Source organism: Panicum hallii, chromosome 9 (assembly GCF_002211085.1).
Source record: "Panicum hallii strain FIL2 chromosome 9, PHallii_v3.1, whole genome shotgun sequence".
Taxonomy (NCBI): domain Eukaryota; kingdom Viridiplantae; phylum Streptophyta; class Magnoliopsida; order Poales; family Poaceae; genus Panicum; species Panicum hallii.
In genome coordinates, this window is record NC_038050.1 from 59,417,189 (window position 1) to 59,442,943 (window position 25,755).

The 25,755-nt window shown below is 43.7% G+C and overlaps 3 protein-coding genes across 3 annotated transcripts; all 3 read left to right on the top strand.

The window, feature by feature from the left end:
• The first annotated feature begins 1,471 nt into the window (after positions 1-1,471).
• Positions 1,472-4,639, top strand: LOC112873610 (PLASMODESMATA CALLOSE-BINDING PROTEIN 2-like). The gene is made up of 4 exons (XM_025936619.1): positions 1,472-2,267; positions 2,582-2,815; positions 2,914-2,947; positions 3,930-4,639. Exons 1-4 carry the CDS (start codon positions 2,204-2,206, stop codon positions 4,141-4,143), a joined length of 546 nt encoding a protein of 181 aa, XP_025792404.1. The 5' UTR covers positions 1,472-2,203; the 3' UTR covers positions 4,144-4,639.
• A 1,059-nt stretch (positions 4,640-5,698) lies between these two features.
• LOC112877831 (erlin-2-B) lies at positions 5,699-10,050 on the top strand. Its single transcript, XM_025942202.1, has 9 exons — positions 5,699-6,064; positions 7,388-7,490; positions 7,568-7,635; positions 7,906-7,965; positions 8,059-8,217; positions 8,333-8,479; positions 9,087-9,301; positions 9,404-9,512; positions 9,607-10,050. The coding sequence occupies exons 1-9, from the start codon at positions 5,891-5,893 to the stop codon at positions 9,685-9,687; spliced, it is 1,116 nt and encodes a 371-aa protein (XP_025797987.1). The 5' UTR covers positions 5,699-5,890; the 3' UTR covers positions 9,688-10,050.
• Positions 10,051-18,819: 8,769 nt separating this feature from the next.
• LOC112877077 lies at positions 18,820-24,833 on the top strand. The gene is made up of 9 exons (XM_025941283.1): positions 18,820-18,953; positions 20,459-20,544; positions 20,949-21,043; positions 21,147-22,037; positions 22,263-22,380; positions 22,972-23,199; positions 23,325-23,440; positions 23,635-23,766; positions 24,509-24,833. Exons 1-8 carry the CDS (start codon positions 18,951-18,953, stop codon positions 23,721-23,723), a joined length of 1,626 nt encoding a protein of 541 aa, XP_025797068.1. The 5' UTR covers positions 18,820-18,950; the 3' UTR covers positions 23,724-23,766; positions 24,509-24,833.
• Positions 24,834-25,755: the final 922 nt, after the last annotated feature.

Sequence of the window (25,755 nt, forward strand, 5' to 3'; positions counted from 1 at the left end):
TCCTTTTTCCAAAAAACAACATTAGCAAATGAAGGTGTTTGGCAAAAAAAAATTAAAAAGAAAAGATAATAAAGCGCGAAAGAACGGTCGTCGCTGTGTGAAAGGAGACTGTCGTCGCCTGTTCCGTTTGTCCACAACACGAGGATCCGACTCGATCGTTGAGGCTGAGGATCGAGAACACGAGCAAGTACTGGAGCAGCAGCATTAGTTAAAAAAAAAAAGAGGCCAGATCCTGTCAGGACCAAATGGTCGTCTTATCTAGCTCTGCATCTGCCTGCCCTGCCCCAAGTGACTGGTAACTTGAGGAAGCAGTGAACAGAACCAGATTCTGACGGATCACCAAACAAGCACAGACTACAGAGTAGCGCGCCCTTGTCCCTGTCCTGTAGCCGCCACTCATTCGGTACCCTCACCAGCAGCGAGTCAGCCAGCCTGCATAATTAAAGTTCTCTACATGAGCATAAATAAAGATATAAATAGGTATTAGATCATTTGATGTATTTATAATGGCTTGCTCGTCTAGTCCCATGTAAGCCCTACTTAGGATACAGCTATACGAGTGTGATAAGCACATCCATCTTCAAGCCTTATCCGAGACCTCGCTGGGGAGTTCGGTTTCATAAATAATACTTCCCCCTGCTTAGGCGATTATCTCCGGACATGTCTCGTCCAAAATACGTCTTCAAACCCAATGCAACCCAACGCAAAACGGTTCTTCTACTTTTTGATTCATGGGCACATAGAAACTTTTTAGATACACGATTCATGGTATTTGACTCTTTTTGTCTCGTTTGTACTTGTGCAACTTAAGCTGCGTGTCTTCAAAGTGTAATTTATACATGTCACTGAACACGCCTAAGCTAGGTGTTTTCTTTGGTTGCTTCATCTGGAGCCGTGAACTCAAAGTGGCTAGTTGAATTTGCTGGTATGGTTTGCTAGGCTTCCAAGAACACACCGGTGGCGGTGTGAGGCATGACGGGTCCAATTTGCAAACCACTTTTGCATTTAGCTCGCTCAACTCGTGCGTTTTCATGTTCTAAAAGCACTAAAGTGAAGTAAACTTTGTGGATTGGTTTGATGACTGCTGCCTAGATGGATAAAGCTTGCATCACTTTAGTTTGGCCATTTGACCAAATTTGATCGCCATTTGTTTAGCTGTGGAAATATTTCCAGTAGCTAGGAACTCCTTTTTAAACCGGCACGAGCTGAAAACTGGTGCGACCAGGTTTTCGTTTTCTTTTTTCTTTTTCTCCTTTTGTGTGTGTACGACGGAGTTTGGCTGCCCGAACTGGGTGAAGGCTTAAAAGCTAGTAGCAACTTTGGTACTGCGAGATGGACGACAACTCGGAAAAGATGCAGAGGAGCACTTTCGGTCTTGCTTGCCAAGCAAATTCCACGTACGTCTCCTACGCGTTAGCACAGATTCCAAAGTGCTAAAAACTTTCAGCGACGGAGATTTTATTTCCTTTGGACAAAAAGTCAATGTTGGTCTTAGCCCTAGCCGTGGGGGTCTTTTTGGCCAAGGATTGAAGCGCCCAAAAGAGGAGGGTCGTCTCCGTGTGGAAGGAGAGTAGGCGGCAGGCCAAAAGAAGAGGAAGAACAGTAGTCCTAAGGAAAAAAAATGGAGAAGAGGAGAAGAGAAAAAGGGATAGAAATAGAACGCTCAGAGTTGGAGCCGGCTCGACGAGGATCCAATTCGACCGTTGAGGCCGAGCCTGCCGCTGAGGATCCAGAACGTGAGCAAATACTGGAGCAGGAGGAGCATATCAGTGGGGAAAAAAATTAATCCAGATCCTGTCAGAACTAGAGGGAGCAGTAAATAAAACCAAGATTCTGAATTTCTGATGGATGGAAGTAGCCGACGCAGCCGCGGCCCCTTGTCCTGTACCCGCACGGCTCACCAGCCAGCCTGCCCTTGCGCTGCTGCCGTGCTGCCCTTCCCCCACTATAACTAGGCGGCGCATGTACAGACTGCAGAGCAGCACGGGCACCCCTCCCCTCGTGACTGAACTCGCTGGCTCGCCAGGAACGCTCCAGCTTCCAGCTAGGATCCGAAAGGAACTCACCACCAGCTCGTCCTTCGCTTCGCTCCTCTTCTACCTAGTGTCATAGTGTGAGGCGCAAGCTTGCGACATTTGAGCTCGTCTCGGTTTCTTTCTTGCTCTGTTCTGCTTCTTCTTCTTCATCTCCGGTGGGCTGCGCAATGGAGACGGCGTTGGCGCTGGCGGCCGCCGTGTTCCTCTTGTCCTCCACGCTCGCTGCTTCAGGTATGCACCACGCATTCTCTCTCTCTCTCGCTCCCCCCCCCCCTCCTTTTCCTTTCTTTTGTTTTCATCAGGGTGCAGGGAGACATCTCCTTTGCTTTCCTGATGTGGTTCTTGGTGTTGGATTTATTTGTGGGAGCTTCTTTTCCTTTTCATTTCTATTTTCAAGATACTAGGCCCGAAAAGGCTTCCTTTGTTGCTCCATGGATCATCACATGTTCCCAAATAAATCCCAATAAAAATCCATCCCTCCTCTGTCCTCTCAACCCCTCACGCATTCTGTCCGTTCCTTGTCTTGGCGACGCTGGGCATGGCAGAGTTCTGCGTGTGCCGGTCGGACCAGCCGGTGACGGCGCTGCAGAAGGTGATCGACTTCTCGTGCGGGGACGGCGCGGACTGCTCGTCGATCCTGCAGGGCGGCGGGTGCTACAACCCCAACACCGTCGCCGCGCACTGCTCCTGGGCCGCCAACAGCTACTACCAGAACAACAAGGCCAAGGGTGCCACCTGCGACTTCGGCGGCGCCGCCACCATCTCCACCGCCGACCCCAGTACGTGCTCCCTCCCTCGTCTCTGATCTACTTATTATCATCTTCACACAGCTTTGCCATCTCATCTCATTTTGATGCGTCTTTTTTTCTTTTTGCAGGTTTCTCCGGGTGCACTTTCCCTTCGACTGCCAGGTACGGCATTGCCATCTGCTCCTCCTCCAGCACCAGAGCTTCATAGCACTTGCTTTTTTTCTCTCTCTTTGGAGATTCTTGTTGTAGAATAAGGTGTGCTCATTATGCCCTCCCTGCCACCCTGGCAACATGGTCAAATTGAGATTCTCAGAGACAACCTAGTCAATCAGCGCGCCCAACACCTAACACATTTCAGCCGCCCTGTTCATCACGCATGGTCCACCGACACTAGTATAAGCTACTGATTCATGGGAGCAAGGTGCAGCAATTTTAGCTGAATGGTTTACCTTGCAAGCAACAGCAGGCAGGAAGCTGCGCCAGCTAGAGTCTACTTCTTGTCTGCATAGCCATACCAATCGCGCGCATTCACCACACGTATTCCCCACCGACTGACATTGCTTCACAAGTTTTGGCAATTGGTTAGTTTGTTGCGACATCTGCAGCAGCGTGATGTGTGCAGTTTACTAGCAGCTCTCTCCATCCCTTTGCCCTCAAGCTGCCTCCCAGTCTTTCCCAACCAATTCGAACCGGAGCACACGCTTTGTCTTTGTCGACACCAAGTAGCAGCAGAGAAACGTTTTGCTTTCAGCCACCCGGCCGGCTGAATCGATTCGTTCCTGACGCTTATCTGGAATCCAAACCACCTGCTTTTTGTGCTGGACACCCCTTTTTTTCTGGCATGTGGTTTTGTCATACTAGCTGCTAGTAACTCTCTGTAAAAGAGAAATGCAGCGACTTTCCACCGTGTAGGCTGACTGCTGCGTCTTAACGAAAAAGGTCTGGACAGCCTCTCTCCCATGCATGTGCGTCTTGTGTGTGTATCATGTAGCAGACAAAAGAGAGCTAACAAAGACAGAGTGGCGAGAAAGCTCTGCTTCTCGTCGTATAATAGTCGTCAACAGCCTAGATTATTTTCAAACGGGACAAACTCCATCGCGTAAAAATCATCAGACATCACTGACAACTGAATGCTACCATGCAGCGCTTCCGGGGCGACGGGCACCACGACCGTGGGCGGCGCGACGACGGGCACCCTGAGCCCCGGCGTGGGCACCGGGTTCAACGGCACGGGGATGGGCGGCAGCGGCCTGGGGCCGGCGGGCACCATGGACGGCGCCGCGGCCGGCCTGCTCCCCGGCGTCCACCCGGCCGCCTTCCTCGCCGCCGCCATCCTCTCGCTCCTAGCCCTGCACTAGCTCCCCCCCTCCTCCGTTCTCATCAGCTCCGCCCTCTCGTCCAGCAGTTCTCTGAACTACATCGACAAAGGAGGAATGGAATGGGAATTGGTTGGACGGCTCCAGTTTGTGGCATCGGTGGTTGGGGTGTATTTTTGGCGCCTTCTCAGCATGCTGGTGTATGATTTGATCTCATTCGGTGGTGGGGTGGCTGTCTCTGTCCTGCTCCTGCAAGGACCATTGCCTTTCTTGCTCCTTTTGTTTGGTCACTACATACAAGAGTTGTCGCTAGCCTCTTTCCTTTCTGTGCTCTCCTTGTTTCGTGATTTGCCTGTAACTAAATGTAGAGGAAGCCAATGGCTTTCATTCCGGATTTGTCTGTGGATGATCTTAGGTCTCTTTCCGTCGTGTACCTCTCTATTCCTTTCCTTGTTGGCGGTGGTTGCTGGCCTCGCAGAATATGTTTATTTGTATGTAGTACATGTGCATATAGATTGGAGAATCTTGGGCCTCTGAATTTGGTGTCGACCTTGATGTGGCCACGTGGATCGGGCGACCCAACACTTTAATTAGGGAATTGTTTTGACGCAAAAAAAAATATTTTTTTAAAAAAGATAGGAAGGCTGGACATGCTGAGTTCCATGAAGTTTCTTTTCCAAGGACCTGAACCCACAAGGTTGTAGTACATACTTGTAGCCGGCGTGCCTGAAGCGAGGCGCAACGCTTTGCGGAGTGGCGTCGTTGGGCAGGAGGGGCCGTCCAGGAAAGCGAAGCAGGCCGGCGGCGGCGGAGTGTCGGTGGGTGGTCGGAGCGGAAGCTGCCTGGCTTCCTTGCTTGCAACCAGTGCTGCTCGCTTCGTTTCCACGAAGCAGGCAGGCACGCACGCACGCACGGCCGGCGGGCAACTACCCGATCCAGATTATCCAGAGCGCTGGCACGGCGCTTTCCGCGTTACCTAACACGGTTCGAGACAAATCCCGACGCTTATGGTATCTCTTTTTTTAAAAAAAAAAAGAAAAAAAAGGAAAGCCTGCATCGTCTCTCGCTCTCTTGTGGTCGATCATCGGACCCATGTGACGCCTTCCAGTTCGTTCAGCATAGTGCGACTACGATGCTGGGCCGACCAGGGGCCAACTAGCCGACCTTGGAACTTGGCTCCGTAGGAAGGAAAGATTCGCCTTTTCTTCCATGGGCCTGGCCCAAAGCTTCACCAGGCTCCGAGTGGCTTTCTCACCGCACCAAGGGGGAAAGCCTATGTATCTTGCACAATATTTAGGCTATTCTAATCTCTATCTCTATCTTTATCGGGTCTAATGAATTATTTCGAACATTCTTTTCCAAAGGCATGACCGTTCCGTGTATTTTAGATGGATTCTTTCAATACCCCTTTTTGTTTTAGAAAATTCTCTCAAAACTTATAACTACAGCTATTTAACATTTCATTCTACATGCTCGCTGGTAGCAGCCTAGCAGGACCGCAGGAGTCTTTTCCAGGAAGGGTCCAAGTCTCCAAGACAAACCTAGATTCCGAGAAATCCCAAAAGCCACAGGAAAAAAAGAAAAGGAAAGATCTGAGAAGCTTCAGCTTGAGTTCTTGAATCTTGACCCAACTCGCAAGCAACACGACAAAGGCGCGCGAGGACAGCCTTCGTCCTCGCCGTTTCGCTCCCCGCTCCCTCCCTCCCGCCCGCATCACTCCCAAGCCGATCGAAACCCTAACCCGCCCGACCTCCCCTAGGCTGTAGGCTCCCAGGCACTCCCCCTCGCGATGTCGGACGTCACCGCCGACTCGGCGCAGAGCCGCCGCTCGCCGCCCCCGCCATCGCCGGCGCCGTCGATGGCGCGCTTCCAGCAGCAGCCGAGCGGGCGCCAGGCGCCCCCGCCGGGCGCCGACCCCTTCGCCTTCGGCGTCGTCGCCTTCATCGGCATCTGCTTCGTCTTGGTGAGTGATGACCTTTGACCTCCCCAGCCTCCCTAATCCCCGCCTGTTTCCTTATCTGTTTCGCCCGATCGCGAGTAGGTGGATGTCTAATCGCGCGTGCGCTCCTGATCGGCTGGTCCTGGGGGTCGGTCGGTGGGGCTGTGGTGTGGATTCGAAGTGGGACCTTGGGGGTTAAATGGTTACTGGTAGGTCGTTGGGGTTTAGGTTTGGTGCTGATTTGGTTGAGTTCCCATATGGACGTATGGGTCATCACATTGTGTGTAAGTGATGCATATGCCTGAATTGGCTGGGAAAGTGATATGATCAGAGTGGTCTTGGTCAGGGGCGGAGCCAGAAATGGAGTTGGGCCGGGTCTGAACCAATGGAGATTGATCTGATGTATGAGTTATATAGACTAATTTGGAGATGCATGGACTGGTTTTCACTATATACAACATGGAAGTTAATAGAGTTTTGTGGGCTGGATCCGGGCTGCAGCACCCCCCAGCCCGGTTCTTAGATCCGCCCCTGCTCTCGGTTATCCATTGACCATTGCATCTGCTAAAACGAGTTCATGCTTGTGCCTTTTAAGTAGCTTGCCACATTTGTTAGGGGAACTGTGATTTTAGATACTGCTTGATGCTCCTAACGTCCACATGTTTAGCACCAACACACTTCATCCTGCTGCCTGTTGGGGTATCTTTTATGCACCAGTTTGTAACTATTGACTGTATGGGCCTGTTCACCATTTCCATCTTGTATTAATCTTAGTGAAAAAGAATATGAAGATGATATGGGACTGCACCTTACCATGTTCATTTAACCTATGGAGTGCCTTTATCTTAGGGTATAAATGGAGTCTGTAGAACAGCCATCACCCAAATATTTGTTCTTGTTAAATGTATCAAAGGATCTATTAAATGCGATACCATTTGGAGATCAATTTATTTGAAGCGCATTGCCATTCTAAAGTTTAAAAGTGCAAAATGACATTAACTGCACTTCCTTAAGGCAATCAGCTGCATTATGGTCTTTTACTGGCTTTACATAGACATATTCTACTATTGGTTCAAAATGTTTATTTGAGCATGTTATTTGCCTATTTCTATGTGTATTTGGTGGGTGATTTATTTTAATCCAGTGACTTGCGTTACCCAGATTGGAATTTTATTAGTTTCACTGCCTCCACTACCTTACTATGTATTGGTTGGAGTAGCACTCAGAGTTCAAAACTCCGAAGGAAAGTTGATCTGCTACTGTACAGTGGATACATTTCTTTCTATAATTGAGGAAGCATACTATTGAACTCTTTAGTATTAACCTCGTGTTTTGGTAAATATGCAGATTTCACTCTCAGTTCCATCAAGCGTTCTGCATCAAGTTCCTGAAGGACATGTTGGGGTATACTGGAGAGGAGGTGCTCTTCTGAAGACAATCACTCCTCCAGGTACTTCCTTATTATTGTCATGCTCCTTTTCTTTTTGTTTGAATGCATCTTCATTAACCTTTTTAATCTGCTTATAGGGTTTCATCTGAAGCTCCCTTGGATCACCCAGTATGAGGCAATACAGGTTACACTTCAAACAGACCAGGCAAGTGATGCTCTTTGCACTTTGTTTTTCATCCTATGTTTCCATTAATACTGTAGTTCAGTTCACCTGCAAATGTTCTGTTTATTCCACTCTAAAGAAAAGCCTGTTTCTCCTTATTTGTATCACACCTTGTTTGATTTTTAACATATAAATTGAAATGTTACTGTTTTCTATTTCAGACGAGTTAATGATATATTTAGATTTGATCCACTAAGGTTGCTAAACAAATGTGTTAGAAATATATTTATTCTGTTCGTGATGATAAACCAGGTCAGAGATATCCCTTGTGGAACAAAAGGTGGTGTTATGATAAGCTTTGACAAGATAGAGGTATAGTATTACCCTTCTTTTTATTATAACTTCTTTTGACAAAGACTATCTGTCTGTTTGTGAACTTCTTGACACTGACTGTTGCACATGCAGGTTGTGAACCGCCTCCGTAAAGACTATGTGCATGAAACACTACTCAACTATGGTGTGCACTATGACAAGACATGGATATACGATAAAATTCATCATGAGATAAACCAGTTCTGCAGTGCTCACAGTTTGCAGCAAGTTTACATTGACATGTTTGATCAGGTTGGTTAATTGTTTTAGTGAAACAACTTCTGACTGCCTTGTACACAGCCGTGCAATGTAGAAAACCTAATACCTGTATCTACGATTCACCCCACCTCTTCTGCCAAAATTTCAGATTGATGAAACAATGAAAGAAGCTATTCAAAGAGACTGCACACGCTATGCTCCTGGAATTGAAATCATCAGTGTTCGTGTTACAAAGCCAAATATACCTGGTAGCATTAGGAGAAATTTTGAACTTATGGAGGAGGAGCGTACAAAGGTATGTACTTCCAAGATACCAGATCACATGTTTCACCTGTTCTTTTCAAACATTCATGGGCAGTTCATGTGGACTGAAAAACTTCTAGTGTGATTGTTGAGGACAGAACTTGTGGAGTATTAAGGTCTTTGCAATAGTAAGCAATGGTTATTACAAGGTTTGAACAGTGAATAAATTTCTGTAATTGATAGTAGGGTTCTTGTTTTTCGCAATTAGCTGAAATGGGAAGTCACATAATTGAAGTTTGCTAGTTTCTGAGGTGATTCGTGGACACCTGTTTTGAGGGGCTGAACGCATATATGCCTAGTGGCACCTCAGTACTGAAGTTCCATTCATGTTTTTTTTTCTATTGTCTTAAAGCAGTTATGTTTATTTAGATCATCAAACTTTATTCAAACCATTTTATTCATCATTAGACAGATACCATACCACCGGATAGTTTAGTGAGGCTAACTTAAATACTTGAAGATAAAGTGCATGCCACATACTTACATGAATGAAATCATGTTGATTTAGAACTGCAAAAGCACAATGTTCATTTGAATCTACTTATCAGTTTGAGTTGAATGTATGTATCCTGTATGCTTATGCTATCTTCAATGCATAGGCACTTATCGCTATTGAAAAGCAAAAGGTAGCAGAGAAGGAGGCAGAAACACAGAAGAAGATTGCGCTATCTGAAGCAGAGAAGAACGCACAGGTGAGCAAGATCCTGATGGAGCAGAAGCTGATGGAGAAGGACAGTTCCAAGAAGCAGGAGCAGATTGATAACGAAATGTACCTTGCACGAGAGAAAGCACTGGCAGATGCAAACTACTACAGGCATGACTGGCACTATTATATTCCTTTTCGAAATTGTTCTGATCATACATCACGCCCTTTTGATACTTCTACTGATAGCTGCATTTGGTTTGGGCTGTGCAGGATCTTGAAGGAAGCTGAGGCTAATAGGCTCAAACTTACACCAGAATATCTTGAGCTGAGGTTCATTGAATCAATCGCCAATAACTCGAAGATCTTCTTTGGTGAAAAGGTACAGACTCCGGCTTCCTAGTTCCTATACTTGTTTTGCCGTGCTCGTATTTCCTGAAGTCGTGTGCTGAACTGTGAACTTCACTTCTCTGCAGATTCCAAACATGATCATGGATCAAAGGTTGCTTAAGAACTACCTTGATGATGTTTCGAGGAAGGACCATTCCGAATTATAGAAGCTCCTTTCCGTGAATCAGAAGCAGCACAGGCTATTTTTGTGACCCCACGTGGTAGATAGGATAGGAATCCCAGGAAGCCGCTAGGAAGCCACAGAAAGGAGGGGAGACATCAGGAGTCGCCCCTAAAGATGAGAACTGGCAGTTGGTCTTTATGCAAGAAAACCTTTGGTTTATTTTTTTTGTGTAGTGGTGTTAGCGTTAGCATAGATGGAGCAATCTGCAATCGGCTGACATTGATGCTACCATCAGACACTGTTGGGCTTGGACGTGTCCTAAACGGGTGGCTAAGGTCACTCGTTTCTACTCCGTCTATGTTATTACGTAATAAGTGCGGCTGGCAGGCTTCGCCTTTAGTTGTTAGCGTAATTATGTTACTAGTGTTTGGCGCGCGCAGGGCGTAGAGCCGTAGAGTTGCACGATTTTTTGCTGTGTCGCATACAAAATGATACAAATAAAAGGCTGGTAAGGCTGGTGAGAATATATAACATAACGTTAGGTGTCATTGTAACTTGACTTCTTGTACTTCAGCTTATATAATCAGTTTAGATCCGGTTCTCTGAAATACATCATTCTCTGCAACAAATACCATTGCAGTTCATATAGTCGATTCGATCAGTTGGGTTCAAAGCAACACAGAAATCACCAATAGGGGTAACGTGAGGCTGCAGAATTTATCCGAAGTCCGCCGGTGACCGGCAGAGACGAAGCACAACGTGCAGGTGCCACCGTAGCAGCATGCAAAACACGCGGCAGTGAAAGGGCCAGCAACACGTCCACAGCCAGACACAAGTGGTGCTGCCTGCAATACAAGCCCTCTTCCTCGTCGGAGAGGCCCGTAGCAGGGAAAAGAAACGCAAGAGCAGGAACAAGCCAAATAAAGAATCCAACAAAGGTACAGAGGAAAATCGCAAGCAGAGAACAAATCCCAGGAAAAAGAAACAAATCCAACCTCCATGGTAACAACGAGAGAGAACGGAGGCAGCAGAGACTTATCCCAGAAGGAAAAGGACCAGTCAATCGGCGCCGAATAACTACACTCTTATGCCCGAAGAATTTCCGGACCAACAAAGATATCGATTTACTGTTGATAAATAAAATTGAAATACGCGGCAACAACTAAGCTGTTATTCTGGAAGGAAAAGGAGACACGGTGGTAGTTTCTGACGTTTCCCTTCCTTACCGTCTTTTTTACCATTGTCTGCTCAGGTCATATGATCTCTTGATCCGCTCTGGCTTGATTTCCTCTTGATCCGTGCTGAACTTGGGCCGGCGTACGCGTCGTCAGTGTGTTCCCAGCGTTTCGACCTCCTGCCATTTTGTGTGCTTGGTTTATGAGTTGCCCATGTATTTAGGCTGAGTCATCCCCGCTATTATAGTGTTACGATAACTGTGACGTCGATGAGTCGTTTAATCTTATCACTCTTAGCCATTCGCATCAGGAGGCTACCAGCTGTCATCAGTGGCGGAGATGGGGGACGGCAGGGGCCATGGCCGCCCTGATGATCCAGATAAAAGAGTTTAGGTTAATGATTTTGACTAATTATGAATCGGTTAGGTCTCTTTTTAATAATTGGGACTTCTAATCATTAGAACCAAGCATCGTTAGATTTTTAATAGTTATTTTTTCTGTAGATAAGCTACACATTATGCTAAAATTGTAAAAGCACTATAGTTTATCATCTTTTGGCCATTTGTTGACATTGGTGAAATATAATTATCCATATTACATTACAATATAAATAAGTATTCTATTATATTATATATTCTACAACCATAATTATTATTAGGCTTGTTTGCAACTGTGTCACGCGGCAGTACATTCTATATGAGTGCGTCCAAAAGAGCTGCTTGTCGTGTTTGTCGTTTCGAGCCCGCGTCATGATCGTTGTTCAGTGTGAAAAAATATGTCTGGCGTAGCTTTTTACTGACGCCAACATTCTATACACCATTACGGATAGATTTATTATTTATTGATTTGATATGACTTGGTTCAGGCTCCCTAAGTTTGATTCCTACCTACGGCCCTAGCTGCCGTGCTACATCTTTAAACTGTGTGTGACATTGCTACTTATTAGCCTGACGAACACACATATCTAATTAGCTACAGATGCTAATGCGTTCAAACCTACTAATAATACAAACATATAAGTAGTAAAAGATTTGCTTACCATTTACAAAGTCTAGAGGAAAGTTCACGCCACATATTCAGAAGGCAATGAACAAAGCTTCGCAATTAATCTTCCACCAAAATCCAAGGATACAACCCACGTGTTATATACGCGTGACTACCTTAAAAAAATACGGTCTTTCAGGTAGGCAGCGATGCTTACAACCATAGCGGGCGCGGCTCTTCCAAGTAGAATTTATCCTGAAGCAGCCGCAACAACCGCGGTGAGTCACCGTGCAGCCGCGACACCACAGCAGTAAAAAGCCACGCGGCGTGGCGAAGAAACCATACGACACGACGCGAGCCAACCGATCAAGATCACAAGAGCCGCAATTTCCAAACGGCGCGAGCCAACCGATCGGCATCGCAGGGACCAGGGATTTTCAGGAGAGGTGTCCAGGGTGCGCCTGAATAAGCAGAGTAGTGCAGCAACACATATGGGTTGTTTGTTTCTGAATAATAACAGAATAAGCAGAGTAGCTGAAGTTCTTTAGGTTTATTTATTGATGAATATACATGCTAGGTCTGTGTGCCAATGCCTTGGCGCTGCATGTCATGTAATAAAACTATTCGTTTTTTTCAAAGATGCACAGCTCTCCTGCGCATTCAAGACATAAAGAAAAAGAATGCGAGTCTGGTGGCTGGAGGAGCCAACAAAATGAATGCAATCTCAATCTAATTCAAGGAGGCGCGGAGGGTATCGAGCGTGAGCTTAGCTTGCCTGGGACGAAGGATTAAATATAAACTAAACTTTATTTTTTATATACTTTTTTAAATTTTTTCCATAATAACGAAATAGCTGGTTTTGCCTCTTCCAATTAGCTATCATATTAAATTGTAGGGGGCTTTGATTTTGTATATTTTGTATATGATTAAGCTTGAGTTTTTTATATGTTTTCGTATGCATATTTGGTATGCTATAAAATGTAATTTCTTTCAAACATGTGTGCATGCACATGCCTCACTGTTACATGTCATTACAAGTATTTTCATATAATAAAGATTGATGCTAACATAAGAAAATTATTTCTCCCGTGGCAACGCACGGGTACGAAAAAAAAGTTGTGGGGAGTTTAATTTGCAGGTAAATTATCTTTAAACAATAAGGTTTGAGGAGATTCAAGTATGATGAAAAAAATAAAAAAAATCTACTCCTTCCGTCCTAAAATGTAGGTCATTTTGACAAATCTAAATATATAGATTTTGCTATACATCTGGATAATCATTGTGTCTAGATATATAATAAAAATTATGCGTCTAGATTTGTTAAAATGACCCAGCACGAAGAGCACTGAACCCTCGGGGGTGCATGCGCGGATTGAAGGCAGCACAATGCTCGAGACACTCGTCAAACCAATGAGATTGTGTGGTTGTGCCTCCTCACTATAGTCCGCACAGCAGTCAGTTATCATACTCTTTTACAGATGCAAGAGTGCGCCTTTGCCATTTCATTGTTTCAAGTGTCACTTTGACATGCGAATGCAGGACCTGAATATTACTACACATGCTGTCACTGTCACTGACTTCAGTGCGAGGATGAATCAAGCCGTGCCAAATCTCATGCGAGAATTCAGAAGACACCGGCCGGGTACCAGAAAAGGGTACCGAACAGAGGTGGTCAACAAGACTGCCGCTGGAGAGCAAGAGCAAGGTAGAGCTTGCAGGCAAAAATGGCTTGCCATCGGCGTATATGCAAACCTGAGACACTGAAACTTGAGGAGTGTTCGTTAAAGAAAACGGAGGAGTGCTTCTCCTGCGAATTGATGATATTCATTCGCTCTGCCAAGAGTGGTAGGGATCACTGGGCATTTGACGTTATGCATGCATATGATGCTGACCTGTTTGTTGTGCTGCTTGAAAGCCTCTCCGTTCGATCTGGAACAACAAGAGGCAAGCCATAGAAAGAATGCTATTCAATGTGACATGGTACCCATATAATTTCTCTTCTTTTTTTTTCTGGTAACACTTGCATATATTCTGAGAGCTGATACTAAAATTATAGCTTGGCTTGGGACATCCATCCTTGATACAAAAAGGGTACTAACACTAACAGATGATAAAAAAAATCCACTAATGAATTTCTTTGCTTAGTAAGTATATTAAATATATAAAGTTATAGTCTACAAAGCTATACAAGAATAAAAATTTGTACATGTAATAAACTAACAATTATATATACACAGTACGTGTGTTAATCTTACAAAATAAATTCTATCTAAAATATTTTGTTTTTTTTCTCGAGTGCCCCAGCTGGCCAGCACTATCACTACCGTATCAGGCTATCAGCGAGCCAGCCATCATCACCGCTGCCGCCGCCTCCTGCCTCGGCGGGTCAGGTGTCTGGTGTTGGAGCTCCACCTGACCTCCGAGGAGCGGGCAAAGGAGAGGGGTAACTCGGCGGGGCGGCACCGGCGGCGGAGTTTGGCCCCATAAGAGATGGCGGGTGGCCCTAATGTAGCGGGCTTGGTCGAGGATGATGCCATCTCCGTCATCATCGAGGTAATCGGTGAGATCTCGTGGTGCATTGATTGAGGTTTGAGCGAATTTGTGAAAGGTGGTGATATTGACAGGTTCGGTTTGTCATTTGTGGGTGGAACCGTGGCATTAAGGGGAAAAGGCGGGGGTGGGGGGCGGCAATCTACCCATTCTCGTAGCACAAATTAGTTGCAGCGGGGCCTGCTTCATTGAATCATCGGCACAATGGCGCACGGGATAGACGGGAAATCGGCCGTTGTGCATAGGGTTGATTGGCTTCGAAGAGGATTCGATTTTGTTGGGGAACCCATGTTTGAGCATGCAGGGGTCCCAATACAATGTTAAAAATGTAACAGTATCTATTGCAGTAACTCGTTTAGATTACGTCTTTACATAAAATTGAACTCGGTTCACTTGTTCAACTATTCAGTTCTTAGGTTTTGTATTGTTCAGTGTTCCCATCCTATTAATCGCCGCTGACTGGTAAGTGGAAGCGGTATTTAAACCAATTTGAAGTTTTCTTTTTTGTTGTTGTTATTCCAAGTTTGTGTTCTCTTTCTGGATAGAGATGGCAGATATCGGAGCTTTCTGTTAAGGGCCGTTGGCGGTTAACTGGAAGCAGCCGTTAAATCAGCTACTGTGTTGTTTGTTGTTGGACAATGTTCATGTTCTTTGTTTAGGTAGAGAGGCGGAGACTCGGAGCTTCATCATAGGCATGTGCAACCAGTTTGATATTTTGTCTATAAGGTTGTGGTGGTGAAATGTTTCATTCAGATTGACCAAAGGATAATTAGACTATTAGAGTACTCTCTCTGTTTTTAAATATGTGATGTTTAGGACAAATTAGCACATATGTTCAAAATGGAGGGACCACTATGTGTTTTCTTACATATGTTCATTGTCAGATAAGTTATCGCTGCTCCCAATTCATGTACTTACGAGGATGACATAGAAAACATCTCAACGCATTTGTTCTTAAACAAAAGATTTAATATACGTATGTCAAATAATTCTTCATGCCTTGTCCTTGTATAAAGATTTAATTTCTTCAGATGGTGAAGGACCTTTTTTATTTTCTTTGGCAAAGTTATTTGTTTGCACTTAATCATTCTGTACTATGTTGTACATCTTTTTCAGTCCTAGGATTATGTCTCCAAGTCCATGATACATGTGAAAGAATAAGATGGGCTCAAAATTTGTAAATTCGACTGCATGATTTTTTTTTAAGCAGGGCGAAGTGGTGTGCGAGATATGTGGCAGTGGCAGCGCCCCTCATCTTATTGCAAACTGCGCTCGGTGCAACGCGCATGAGCATTGGTACCCCCCCTTTCTTTTCTCTACCTGTTTATCGGTTCTTTGCTTTGTTCTTTGCATCCTAATTCCCAAGCTCTAGGAAAATGTACATATACATCTGGTCTTCCATCTAGAATATGCACTGATCAATTGCTAGACCTGTTTGTACGTATGTAAGATGGCAAGAAAACAGAAGGCTTTGCCATAGTAGCTGATGTAAAGATGGTAGCTAAATGAGGCCCGAAACCTTTGTAGCTGTTGATAAGTGGATATTTCAATTGGTTTTGGTCTGTAGAAAATGTCCACTACCTGTAAACATGAAGTGAATGAATATCTCCGTTCATGACTAGTGAAACTTTGATTCTTGTTTCTGATAGCTTTTCTGTTTTCTGTGCCAAAGGTATTGCATGCGGGTGTTGACATTACTGATTCCACGCATATGGTTTTGTTATAGATGCCAACGGAATGCAAACAGGGCACCCAGGCCCTAGCCAAAGGTAGCCAGCGATCTTCTCCTTGTTATGTTTTATGTAGCCCTGGGCTGAAACTCTGGATCACTCACTGCCATGCAGATCCCGGACATGATGAATTGATGATGGATCAAAGTTCCCTTGATTCTGCTCCGAGGGAAGCTGCAGATCAAAGTTGGCTTGCTTTTATGTGGATGTATTGGCATGAGTGGAGCAATCTCCATGTGGCCTGACATTGGTGCGGGCATCAGAAAATATATTGGATATTCTTGAACCGCGAGTGAGCAAGTAGTATTGAGAAGGTAATATTATGTTGTGAGAGTGTAAGTGTGACTGATTGATGGAAGTGGCCAATGATATATGAAGATTTCTGGGCCATGACCCATGCTATATCAATTTCGTGGATCTCCCGGGTGAATGCGCAAGATCTGGAGCACAGCATAGAACATGCTTGCTTCGACTGTAACTAAGTAACATTTTGCTGACAAACTTTTGCGCTGGATCGATTTTTTTTTTAAAAGAAGGGCGGTGGATCGATTGATTGCACAATACTTCTATCATATGAAATAGTATGAACGAGGTTGCAAAGGGCGGAAATGAATGCCCCTGTCAGCCTGTGACCTGCAAAGGCCAAAAGAAAAACAGAGAAAAAAGCTGAGTGATACATGTATCCATAACCCTCGTTGGAGAAAGAAGCTGCAGGCATGTCACAGTTGACAGGCCGCGCACGATTTCCTGCATGTGATTTCCCTTCTCCGTTCGGCCGGTTTGGCCGGCCATAGAAACTTGAAGGCCTCTCCATCATGCATGGGGTGGATAAAACTGGAAAGCTTCTTCTGCTGCTGCTGCTGCCCGTGGAAGCTGCAAAAGTTTTTTCATGCATGTGCCTCGCACGGCCTACCTACCTGTATCCATTCCTTCCACCCATCACTGCATGGCACCATTCAGGCTACTGCATTTAGTGCTTCTGTGCCACTGTTGCTCTGCTCTTTCAATGGATCCACTGCTCGGTCTAAACGGTGGATCCGTCGCTCTACTGCTGTGCAAGTGGTTTCCTGATTTGCTTCCTCCACATCAACGAGCTGAGCGCTCTCTGGTTGAAATCCCTTGGACTACCACAATGTTAGGGCGGTTAATACATTCTATGAGGCCGACTCGGAGGATTTCCCCGTTGAATGCACAAGATCTGTAAGCACAGTACTATACAACATTGCCCCCACTGTACTCGTACTAGTCAGATGGATTGGTGGTTGCGCAAATTGGTCTTTGCGCAGCAGTACTGACCAGTATTCCTCCGTGCCTAAAATAATGCAACTATCACTTCCTAAGAAGTCAAATAATATCAAATTTATATAAAAATACTAATATTTATATCTTCAAATATATTTAGTACGATATTATATAATTAATCTAATAATGTAATATAAATGTTAACACTATTTTGTATAAGTTTGGTTAAATTTAAAATTATTTAACTCCTGAAGACGAGAGTTGTATTTTTTTTAACGATGAAAGTACGAGTGAAGCTTTATTGTCGTAAACGTTAAAGGGCCTGAAAAAAGGTAGCATAAGCATGGCTGCTGCTCGCCTACTCCTACAATCCTACTCTAGTGCTGCTGCTGCTGCTGCTGCTTCGAGGCAAAATGCTACTGGCACACGACAAGTTCATTTAAGTTCAAAAAAAAACACGACTTTCAAGGAACTAGCAATAGCACGGCAGGAAGCACCGAAAGCAGCCAGCAGCCGGCGACGGCGGGTTCTGCTCGATCGACCTCCATCAAATCAATTAAAGTCGACCAGTCATTCATTTCAAAAAAATAAAACATCGACCAGCCATTTGAGCAAGTGAGCACGTCTCCCCACCCAGATCCAAGAGATGAGCAGGGTAAGAGCTGATTGGCAAAACGAATGAGAATCAGCGGGGAGCAAATTTTCTCCGCTCCTCACTTGATGTGTAATTGGGCGAATCGATTCACAATGATTCGAGGGAGGAGTCGGTGCTCTTTTTCCAGTTTGGCAGCGCTTCGCGGAATTTCGCGTGGAGCGGAGCAGCGGAAGCGCTACCAAACGGACCCTTAGGCTGTTAACAAGGTTGAGCTCATAAATTTTTAGCAAGTTTACATTATTACATGTTAATGACATCTCGGTGGTATACATGCTCAGTTTAGTTTATGACCAAGCCAACTCTAATCCGCTCCATGGATTTGCTCCTCTTTATTTTGTTTGGTAATGAATATCTTTTTCACGGTGCGCTAGTGATGCAAAGCTATTAAAAAAAGTACTTTACATGTTTTTTTAAGAGGAAAATAGATGGAGGAGACCGGACTCCCTCCTTGCGCGGTCTCTACTTGTACGTTTATAAAAGAAGGTTGGACAATATCTTAACCATGGACGTTGACGGATGTGTGTCTATATAAGGGATTTGAAAGTGACCATACTAAACTAACGATTGACCATAAGAAAGTTAACGGACCGTGCCGCATTTCTCTTGAGACAAAAAAGAGAGTGGAATTCAATTCAAACATACGTAAAAATCGCAGGTTAATTCCAACTTTTTTTTTGAAATATGGTTATGTCACGAAAGAACGCACAGGCAAGAATGGGAACGCGCATCTGAGCAGAGGCGTAGTTTGGACCTTCCACGATGAGGTGGAAATCATTTGACTCGCGTCGCTTGCTCTGCTCTGCTCGCAACGGAAAACAGGGGGGGGGGGGGGGGGGGGGGTGCAAGGGAAAACCCCATTCCTCCTCGGCTCCTCCCTCTCCCCTGACCTGCCAATCACCCACCCCCCTCTCACCTCCTCCAATCACGGCATCTCGTCTCCCTGGTCTTGGACCCGCACCGCGGCGGCGCAATGGTGAGGAACTTCTTCTCGCGGCTCTTTTCTTTCCACCCACTGAGGTTGGACTGCATTTCTGATCGCGCTTGTTTCTTGGTGCGAAGAGTGCTTCTCTCCCCCCGGTTCTTTGATTCTTCTTTTTCTTTTTCTCGGGAAAAGCTCTTCCGTTCTAGGAGTCGCGGGGTGCCATCAGGTTGCATCTTGTTGCGATCCTGATGGGGAACTGCTAGTTATACCGATAGGATCCCGCCTTCTCGGCGTTGGTTCGAGCATTTTCTCTGGTTGTGCTGCGTTTCTTGGCCCCTCCTGTGATCGTGGTGGGGTTTTGGTGGGGTTTTGGAAGGCCGCGCCTTTTACGTTCTTGCTCGCGGAATCTGTGGCGAAGCGAAATCGAACTCGCCTTCTTGGATTCAGTTCCTGCATTGTGGGTGTCGAAGGTCTAAAAAAACCACAACTTTCCGCGCCCTTCATGTTTTCTCGGTGACGGGTTGGTTTGCTTCCTTTTTCGTTTCTTTTCGAGTTCTCCCCCCTTCTTTATGGGATTACTGGTGGTCTATCGTGTTTTTGGTCTAGTCTGTGTTCTGTATTGTTGATTGTTTTACCCTGTTATGATGCTCGGTAAATTTGAAGCGGCCTTGGAATTAATCTCACCGGCTTCGTTTTTATCATCAGTCCAGTTCTTGCTCGAGAAACATGAAATCAGTCCGACGGTTTAATCATAGGGTTTTCAGTTTTCTGTAATCTTAGCTTGCTTATTGTGTTCGTCTGTTCAGTAATTCAGTGCTTAGGTTTTTGTATTTTTCAATGTTCCATCCTGCTAATGGCCAGTAATTGCAAGTAGTACATGTTAGTTTTATTGTATTGTGTTAGTAGCTATTACTGAGCAATACCGTGCTCTTTGTTAGGAAACTTTTGACTAACATTTTCAGGGCAGGAATAGCAGAGGCTCAAAGCTTTAGCACAGCCATGCTCGACTAATTTGATTTTTCCTCCCATATAAAGACCATTGCGAGGATAATAACTATGCGAAAAAGTAGAACAATGCTAATTAAGAGGGGTACCATGACTAGCTATTCTTGTACTTTCATCAAAACGTCCTCTGTGGTTTGACTTAGTAAACATCTGAAAACACCATTATTCTTGATAAAGGAGTAAGAGCCAAATCACATTAAAAGTATTCCGCCAATAATCCATAACTCGTGTGGACATGGGAGCTCAGTAACATACTTGTTTGTGATAGCTAGGATGCTTGGCTGTTATTTATACCTTTGTTTATGCGTAGCCAGATCAATGCATCTTATTTAAGTTGCTTTGGTGTAATGATAGGTTCTAGTTGTTCATTGGATTCAGTTTTGTCAGATATTTTCTTTGACAAATTCATGTGTTTTCATACGTTCTTATTGTAATGTATATTTCTTCCTCTCTTAGGGCTATGTCCCAAAGATCTGTGTGAAATTATTAGATGAACATGAAAATCTATGTCTTTGACATTTGACGATGCTATATTTTTCCCTTTCATGCAGGACATCATGGTGTGTGAGATATGTGGCAGTGGTAGCAGGCCCGATCTTATTGCAAACTGTGCTCGGTGCAATGCTTATGAGCACCTGTACTCCTTTATTTCTCTGCCCTATCTATTTTTTCCCTTTTATTTTTTCAAATCCAAGTTTTTGAAAAATCTACATATACAACTGGCCATCTGCCCTGCATATGCGTGTGTTTATGCTGATTAATTGTTTGACATATTTCTACGCAATGATTTCTTGAGAGCAGCAACTAGCAAGAGAAGTAGATGATAGCTGAATGTTTATAGTGATAGGAAACCAGTATGGCTTCAGAATAGATAGCAAATGCAAAAATTGTATTTGAATTAGGCTTGAAACTTTCTTAGCTACTTTATAATGTGTTATTTCCATTTAATTTACTCTGTGGTAATTAAGTTGTTATGTTTTAAATTGAATATGGAAATTTTTTATTTAGCTCTCTGAAAGTTTTGTCGTTTTCCATTTGAAGTTATTGTATGCAGGAGTTGACATATGTGATTCCACATGAATGGTATTGTGCTGGATGCCAGGAATATGCTAACGGGTGCCCAAAACCTAGTCAAGGTATATATTTTTTTTCACTAGTCTTGATCACCTATCTCACTTTTGCTATCACTAATAAACTCGATTAAACTACTCAAAAGGTTTTTCTCTAATCATGATGAAGGTGGGCAAACTGAGCTCCAAAACCCATGGCATGGTTGTGATAAGCTGAAGGAAAGGGAAACTGTGAAGTTGAACCTCAGTCACAGCAATGTGGCGCATCAAATTGATCCCAGATCTTCAAATAAATTTGGAAATGCTAAAGTGAAATTCATTTCTTCTGAAGAAGTGGCATCATTGAGTAGAGAGAGGCCACCGTATGTTAGGTCAAGGTTTGCTGTGCGGCCAAGTAAGGTTCACCCGTCATCTCCTCCAAATACAAAACACTCATCCAATTTGAAGTGTGTATCCCCCAGCAGGAGTGACACACAAGTGCAAACCCTGAAACGATGTGCTGCTGCAAATCATGATCAAATGAAAATTGAGCATAGGTCATATTTTGCTACTCAGCAAAGACCGGCTCATCCTGCATCTCCTCCAAACGTGAAGCAGCCATCCAATATGAAATCAATATCCCCCAGTAGGAGTGACATGCAAGTGCAAGCCCTGAGACGATGTGCTGCTGCAAGTCGTGATCAGGCAAAGATTGAGGGAAGGCCAGATTTTGCCATGCCGCAAAGACAAGTTCATCCTGCATCTCCACCACATGCGAAACGGTTGTCAAATATGAAGTGCATATCCCCCAGTAGGACTGAAACGCAAGTGCATACAATGAAACGATCTGCTGCTAACTGTCAGGATCAGGCGAAGATTGATGACATAAGCATGAAACGGGACACAAGATCTGGTGGTTCCATGCCTACAATTCACAGATGTAGAACAAGTGAACTGGTTAAAGTAAAAGTTGACTCTATGTCTGAAGCTAGAGAAACGAAGATAGTGAAAGCACATAAAGGAGAAATTAACTCTGAGACTGAGGATGAGCCTAGGGAAATGGGAACATTATGTGCTTTAGGTACGTCCCTATGGAAACATATTTTATCTTGATTTTTTTAGTATTGCAGTTCTCAAAGGAATAGCTCAGTTCCCATCCTCTGGTATCATGACATTTGAAAAAGGGCTTAGTTTCAATATATATTTAGTTCTGCGCCATATTTAGATTTTACTTCTGATGCAATCTGAGGATTTAAGTGCACTAATCAAGTGATCATCATTGTGTTCATTTTCAATGTACTAATAGACGGTGATTCTGTAAGCAAATCTGAAACGGAGAGTCTGAACCAGAGTAGAGACGTGCTACTCTCCATCGATTCAAGTGTGGAGTACACAAGACGCCCACCACCTGCAATTTGTTGGATGTGAGTTGTACACCCTCATAGTTTGCATCAACTTCATCTCAACAATCTTTACCTTCATTATAGAATTCTCAGCTGCAGTAATTAATTAACTATACATGGTTTCTTAATGATATGGATTTTTTCAAGTTGTTGAGAAATAATTTTAAATATATCATAATCATTTTAGTCTGCTTGATACATGTTAATTTATTGTGATGTAACATGGTGGAAAATTTTTCTGCACGTAGCGGTTTCCATAAATTCAGGACAAAACTCAGTAAATGACTGTTTCTGGTCAATTTCTGACAATTTCCTAGTCTGACCATGCACTTCCTTCACAAATAACACCCTAGTATAGTAGTATACTAGTATGCAAGCATATATATCTGGCCTAGTAGTCTTGTAAAATTCTGAGTTGATTATAGTATGTTGCTGGTACTTATATTTTTCATAAAAGACATTATTCTTCTCCTCTGTGATTCTTTACTTAACCATAATTTCATATATTTCATGTTGTTATCTGTATTTCTGATGCTGTATTCATAGCTTGTAGCAAATTCTAACAATGTTGCATTGCTGAACTAGAATGTTTAACTGTCCTTTGCTCTTTAGGGGATGCTTTCATGTCTTGGATGCTGGAGCAAATCTTAATCTTGGTGAATTTAAAGCCCAGTTTCCATCAAAAGTGTCATCCAAGGTTTATGATATTGTCAAGATGATACCTAATAATCTACAGTTGCAGTTATTACCTCGAATGAATGACTGGCCAAAGTCTTTTGAGATTAGCAATCCGGTTTATGAAGACATTGGCTTATTCTTCTTTTCTAATGAACATGATGGGTAGGTTTCTGTTTGTTTCCTCACCAAGATTCTTTCACATAGATATGTGTTGAAACATATTTTATTAAGTCAGGAACGATGCTTTCATACATTCATTTTTTTTCTGTTCACTCTTTTGTTTTTAGGCATGAAAAGCACTCTTATTTATTAGAAGCCTCCAGCAATTATGTTCTAAGGGCATATATTGATGGCATAAAGTTGTTGATATATTCCTCGGAAGTGCTTCCGCCTGATTCTCAGTGTCAGTGGTTCTATTCTCTGTTCCCTTTTGTACAAGAAAAGCAATGACCTGTACTGCTTTCTCATTATATATGATGGTTCCTCCCCAATTTATATGCATTGGAAACTTGGAAACAAATACATTTTAATATCCTTAAAAGATATCAAATGTACTATGCACATTCAGTAACATTCTAATTTCTATTGTGGTAACAGGGATAGATGGTGAGAGCTACTTATGGGGGATTTTTGTAAGATCGAAGGGAAAGAGCGATCCTCAGCTATTCGGTTCAACCACTACATGACTGTTTCGTTTCCCTGGGCATGGTAGTATACAACAGCGAAAAGGTACATGGCCAAACTGTAAATTATGTTGCTCGTGAAAGATATGGTCGATGCTGCTTTCATGCAGTTTTGGCTGTTGTACATTTGTTACCTTTTCATTGCCTGGTTGATTTGTCTTTCTTCATTGTTGGTCCACTCATCTTTCTTCATTCTTTGTTTGCCTAGTTGGCTTGGATATTCTTAGGGTTCAACTGTGATGATTGCTAAGTCTATGCAATGATTTGTTTTGTCCTGCATCGACAGTCGATGCTTTAATAAATGCTGAGAGCATAACTATGCACTATGTTCTTCCAAGATTTTCATATTTATTCGATTTCCTATAAAAAGCGATATCATGACAGAACCTAGTGAGGTTTTTGCATCTGGACACTGGTGCATCCCCAAACTCAAATTGGTTGTGTAAAGTTCACACTTGGTTTGCAAATACTATTGCCCAGCATTTCTTAATAACTTTGTTATTTTAAAGTTTGTCATCATCTTGAACTTGAAATGTTGGTTTAGGTTACTGATGCATGGAAGGAAGTTGCAATCTGTGGACCCCTTGAATCTCTGGTTGGATGCACTAAGTCAGATAGGTAGTTGTGTTCTGGAAGTCTTATTCCAGCATTGCAATGATCAAAGGGTGGAGAAGAATAAGAACAAATCTTGTTACTGCCAACTTTCGTTGCACGAATTTAGTGTCTTGAGAAAGTTGTCGGTCGTCTCTCTTGCTGTGTCTCATTTGATCAAAAATCATTTCACGCAGGTAGTCTAATCCAGAGGTGGTCAAGTGGACTCTCCGTTACATGTAGCAGTGGCATCTTCATATTGTAATACAAGTCATCGCACCTTTTGTATCCATCCGATTCTGACCTTATGACCCAAGGGAGAAGCTTGAGCTCCATGATTTGGGAGGATTCCACCGTGCTGGTCCATAACAATACATGTTTTTTCTTTGTCGCTTTGATCTGAAACTAACTCCTGTATAGCACGGCAACCATCAGTCTAGCAAACTCTTGCAACTTGCTCTTGTGATGTATGTCCGTTGTTTGGCACATTTGTGTGGTTGTTGAATTGTGCGAAAAGGAGAATTGTGATGTGTCCCCTTATCACTGTTGTGTTGTAAAAAATAAATAAAATGTCTAAAACCAGGCATAGTAGTCGGCAAGTCGTTGTTCATAAAGTCGAGAGAGAAAGATGAAACATATTATTTTCTTGAGTTTATCACAGGATTAGTGCAAAGATAAACGATCCATGTACTGCTGAAAACCAAAAGCAGATGGCACGAAACAACAACAACAACAACTTAGCCTTTTATCCCAAGCAAATTGGAAAATTGGAGTAGACTAGAGATAAACCCACAGAAAATAAGAATAAGAAATATAAAAAAGGGCACAAGACAAACGAAGAGTCAGAGGTTAAACAAAAAGTAACAAAGGTCAAAAAGTAACAAAGGTCACGGTTCAGATACGTTAATTGCTAATCTCCAAGCGCTCCTATCCATAACTAATTCCTTAGCGATATTCCACTCCTTAAAGTCTCTCTTAACTGTCTCGTCTCAAGTTAGTCTAGATCTATCTCTACCTCTCTTTACACCATCGTCCCGCTCTAAAACTCCACTACGCAACGGCGCCTCGGGAGGTCTCCGTTGTACATGTCCAAACCATCTCAACCGATGTTGAATCAACTTCTCCTCAATAGGTGCCACCCCGACCCTATCTCGAATCTCTTCGTTCCGAACTCTATCCCTTCTTGTATGCCCGCAGAACCAACGCAGCATACGCATCTCTGCTACACTCAGTTGCTGGACATGTCGCCTTTTTGTAGGCTAACATTCAGCACCGTATAGCATCGCCGGGCGATTCGCCGTCCTATATAACTTACCTTTTAACCTCTGTAGCACCTTCTTGTCACAGAGGACGCCAGAAACCTGCCGCCACTTCAACCAACCGGATAAAATTCTATGCCTAACATCTTCATCAATGTCTCCATCTTTCTGAAGCATTGATCCTA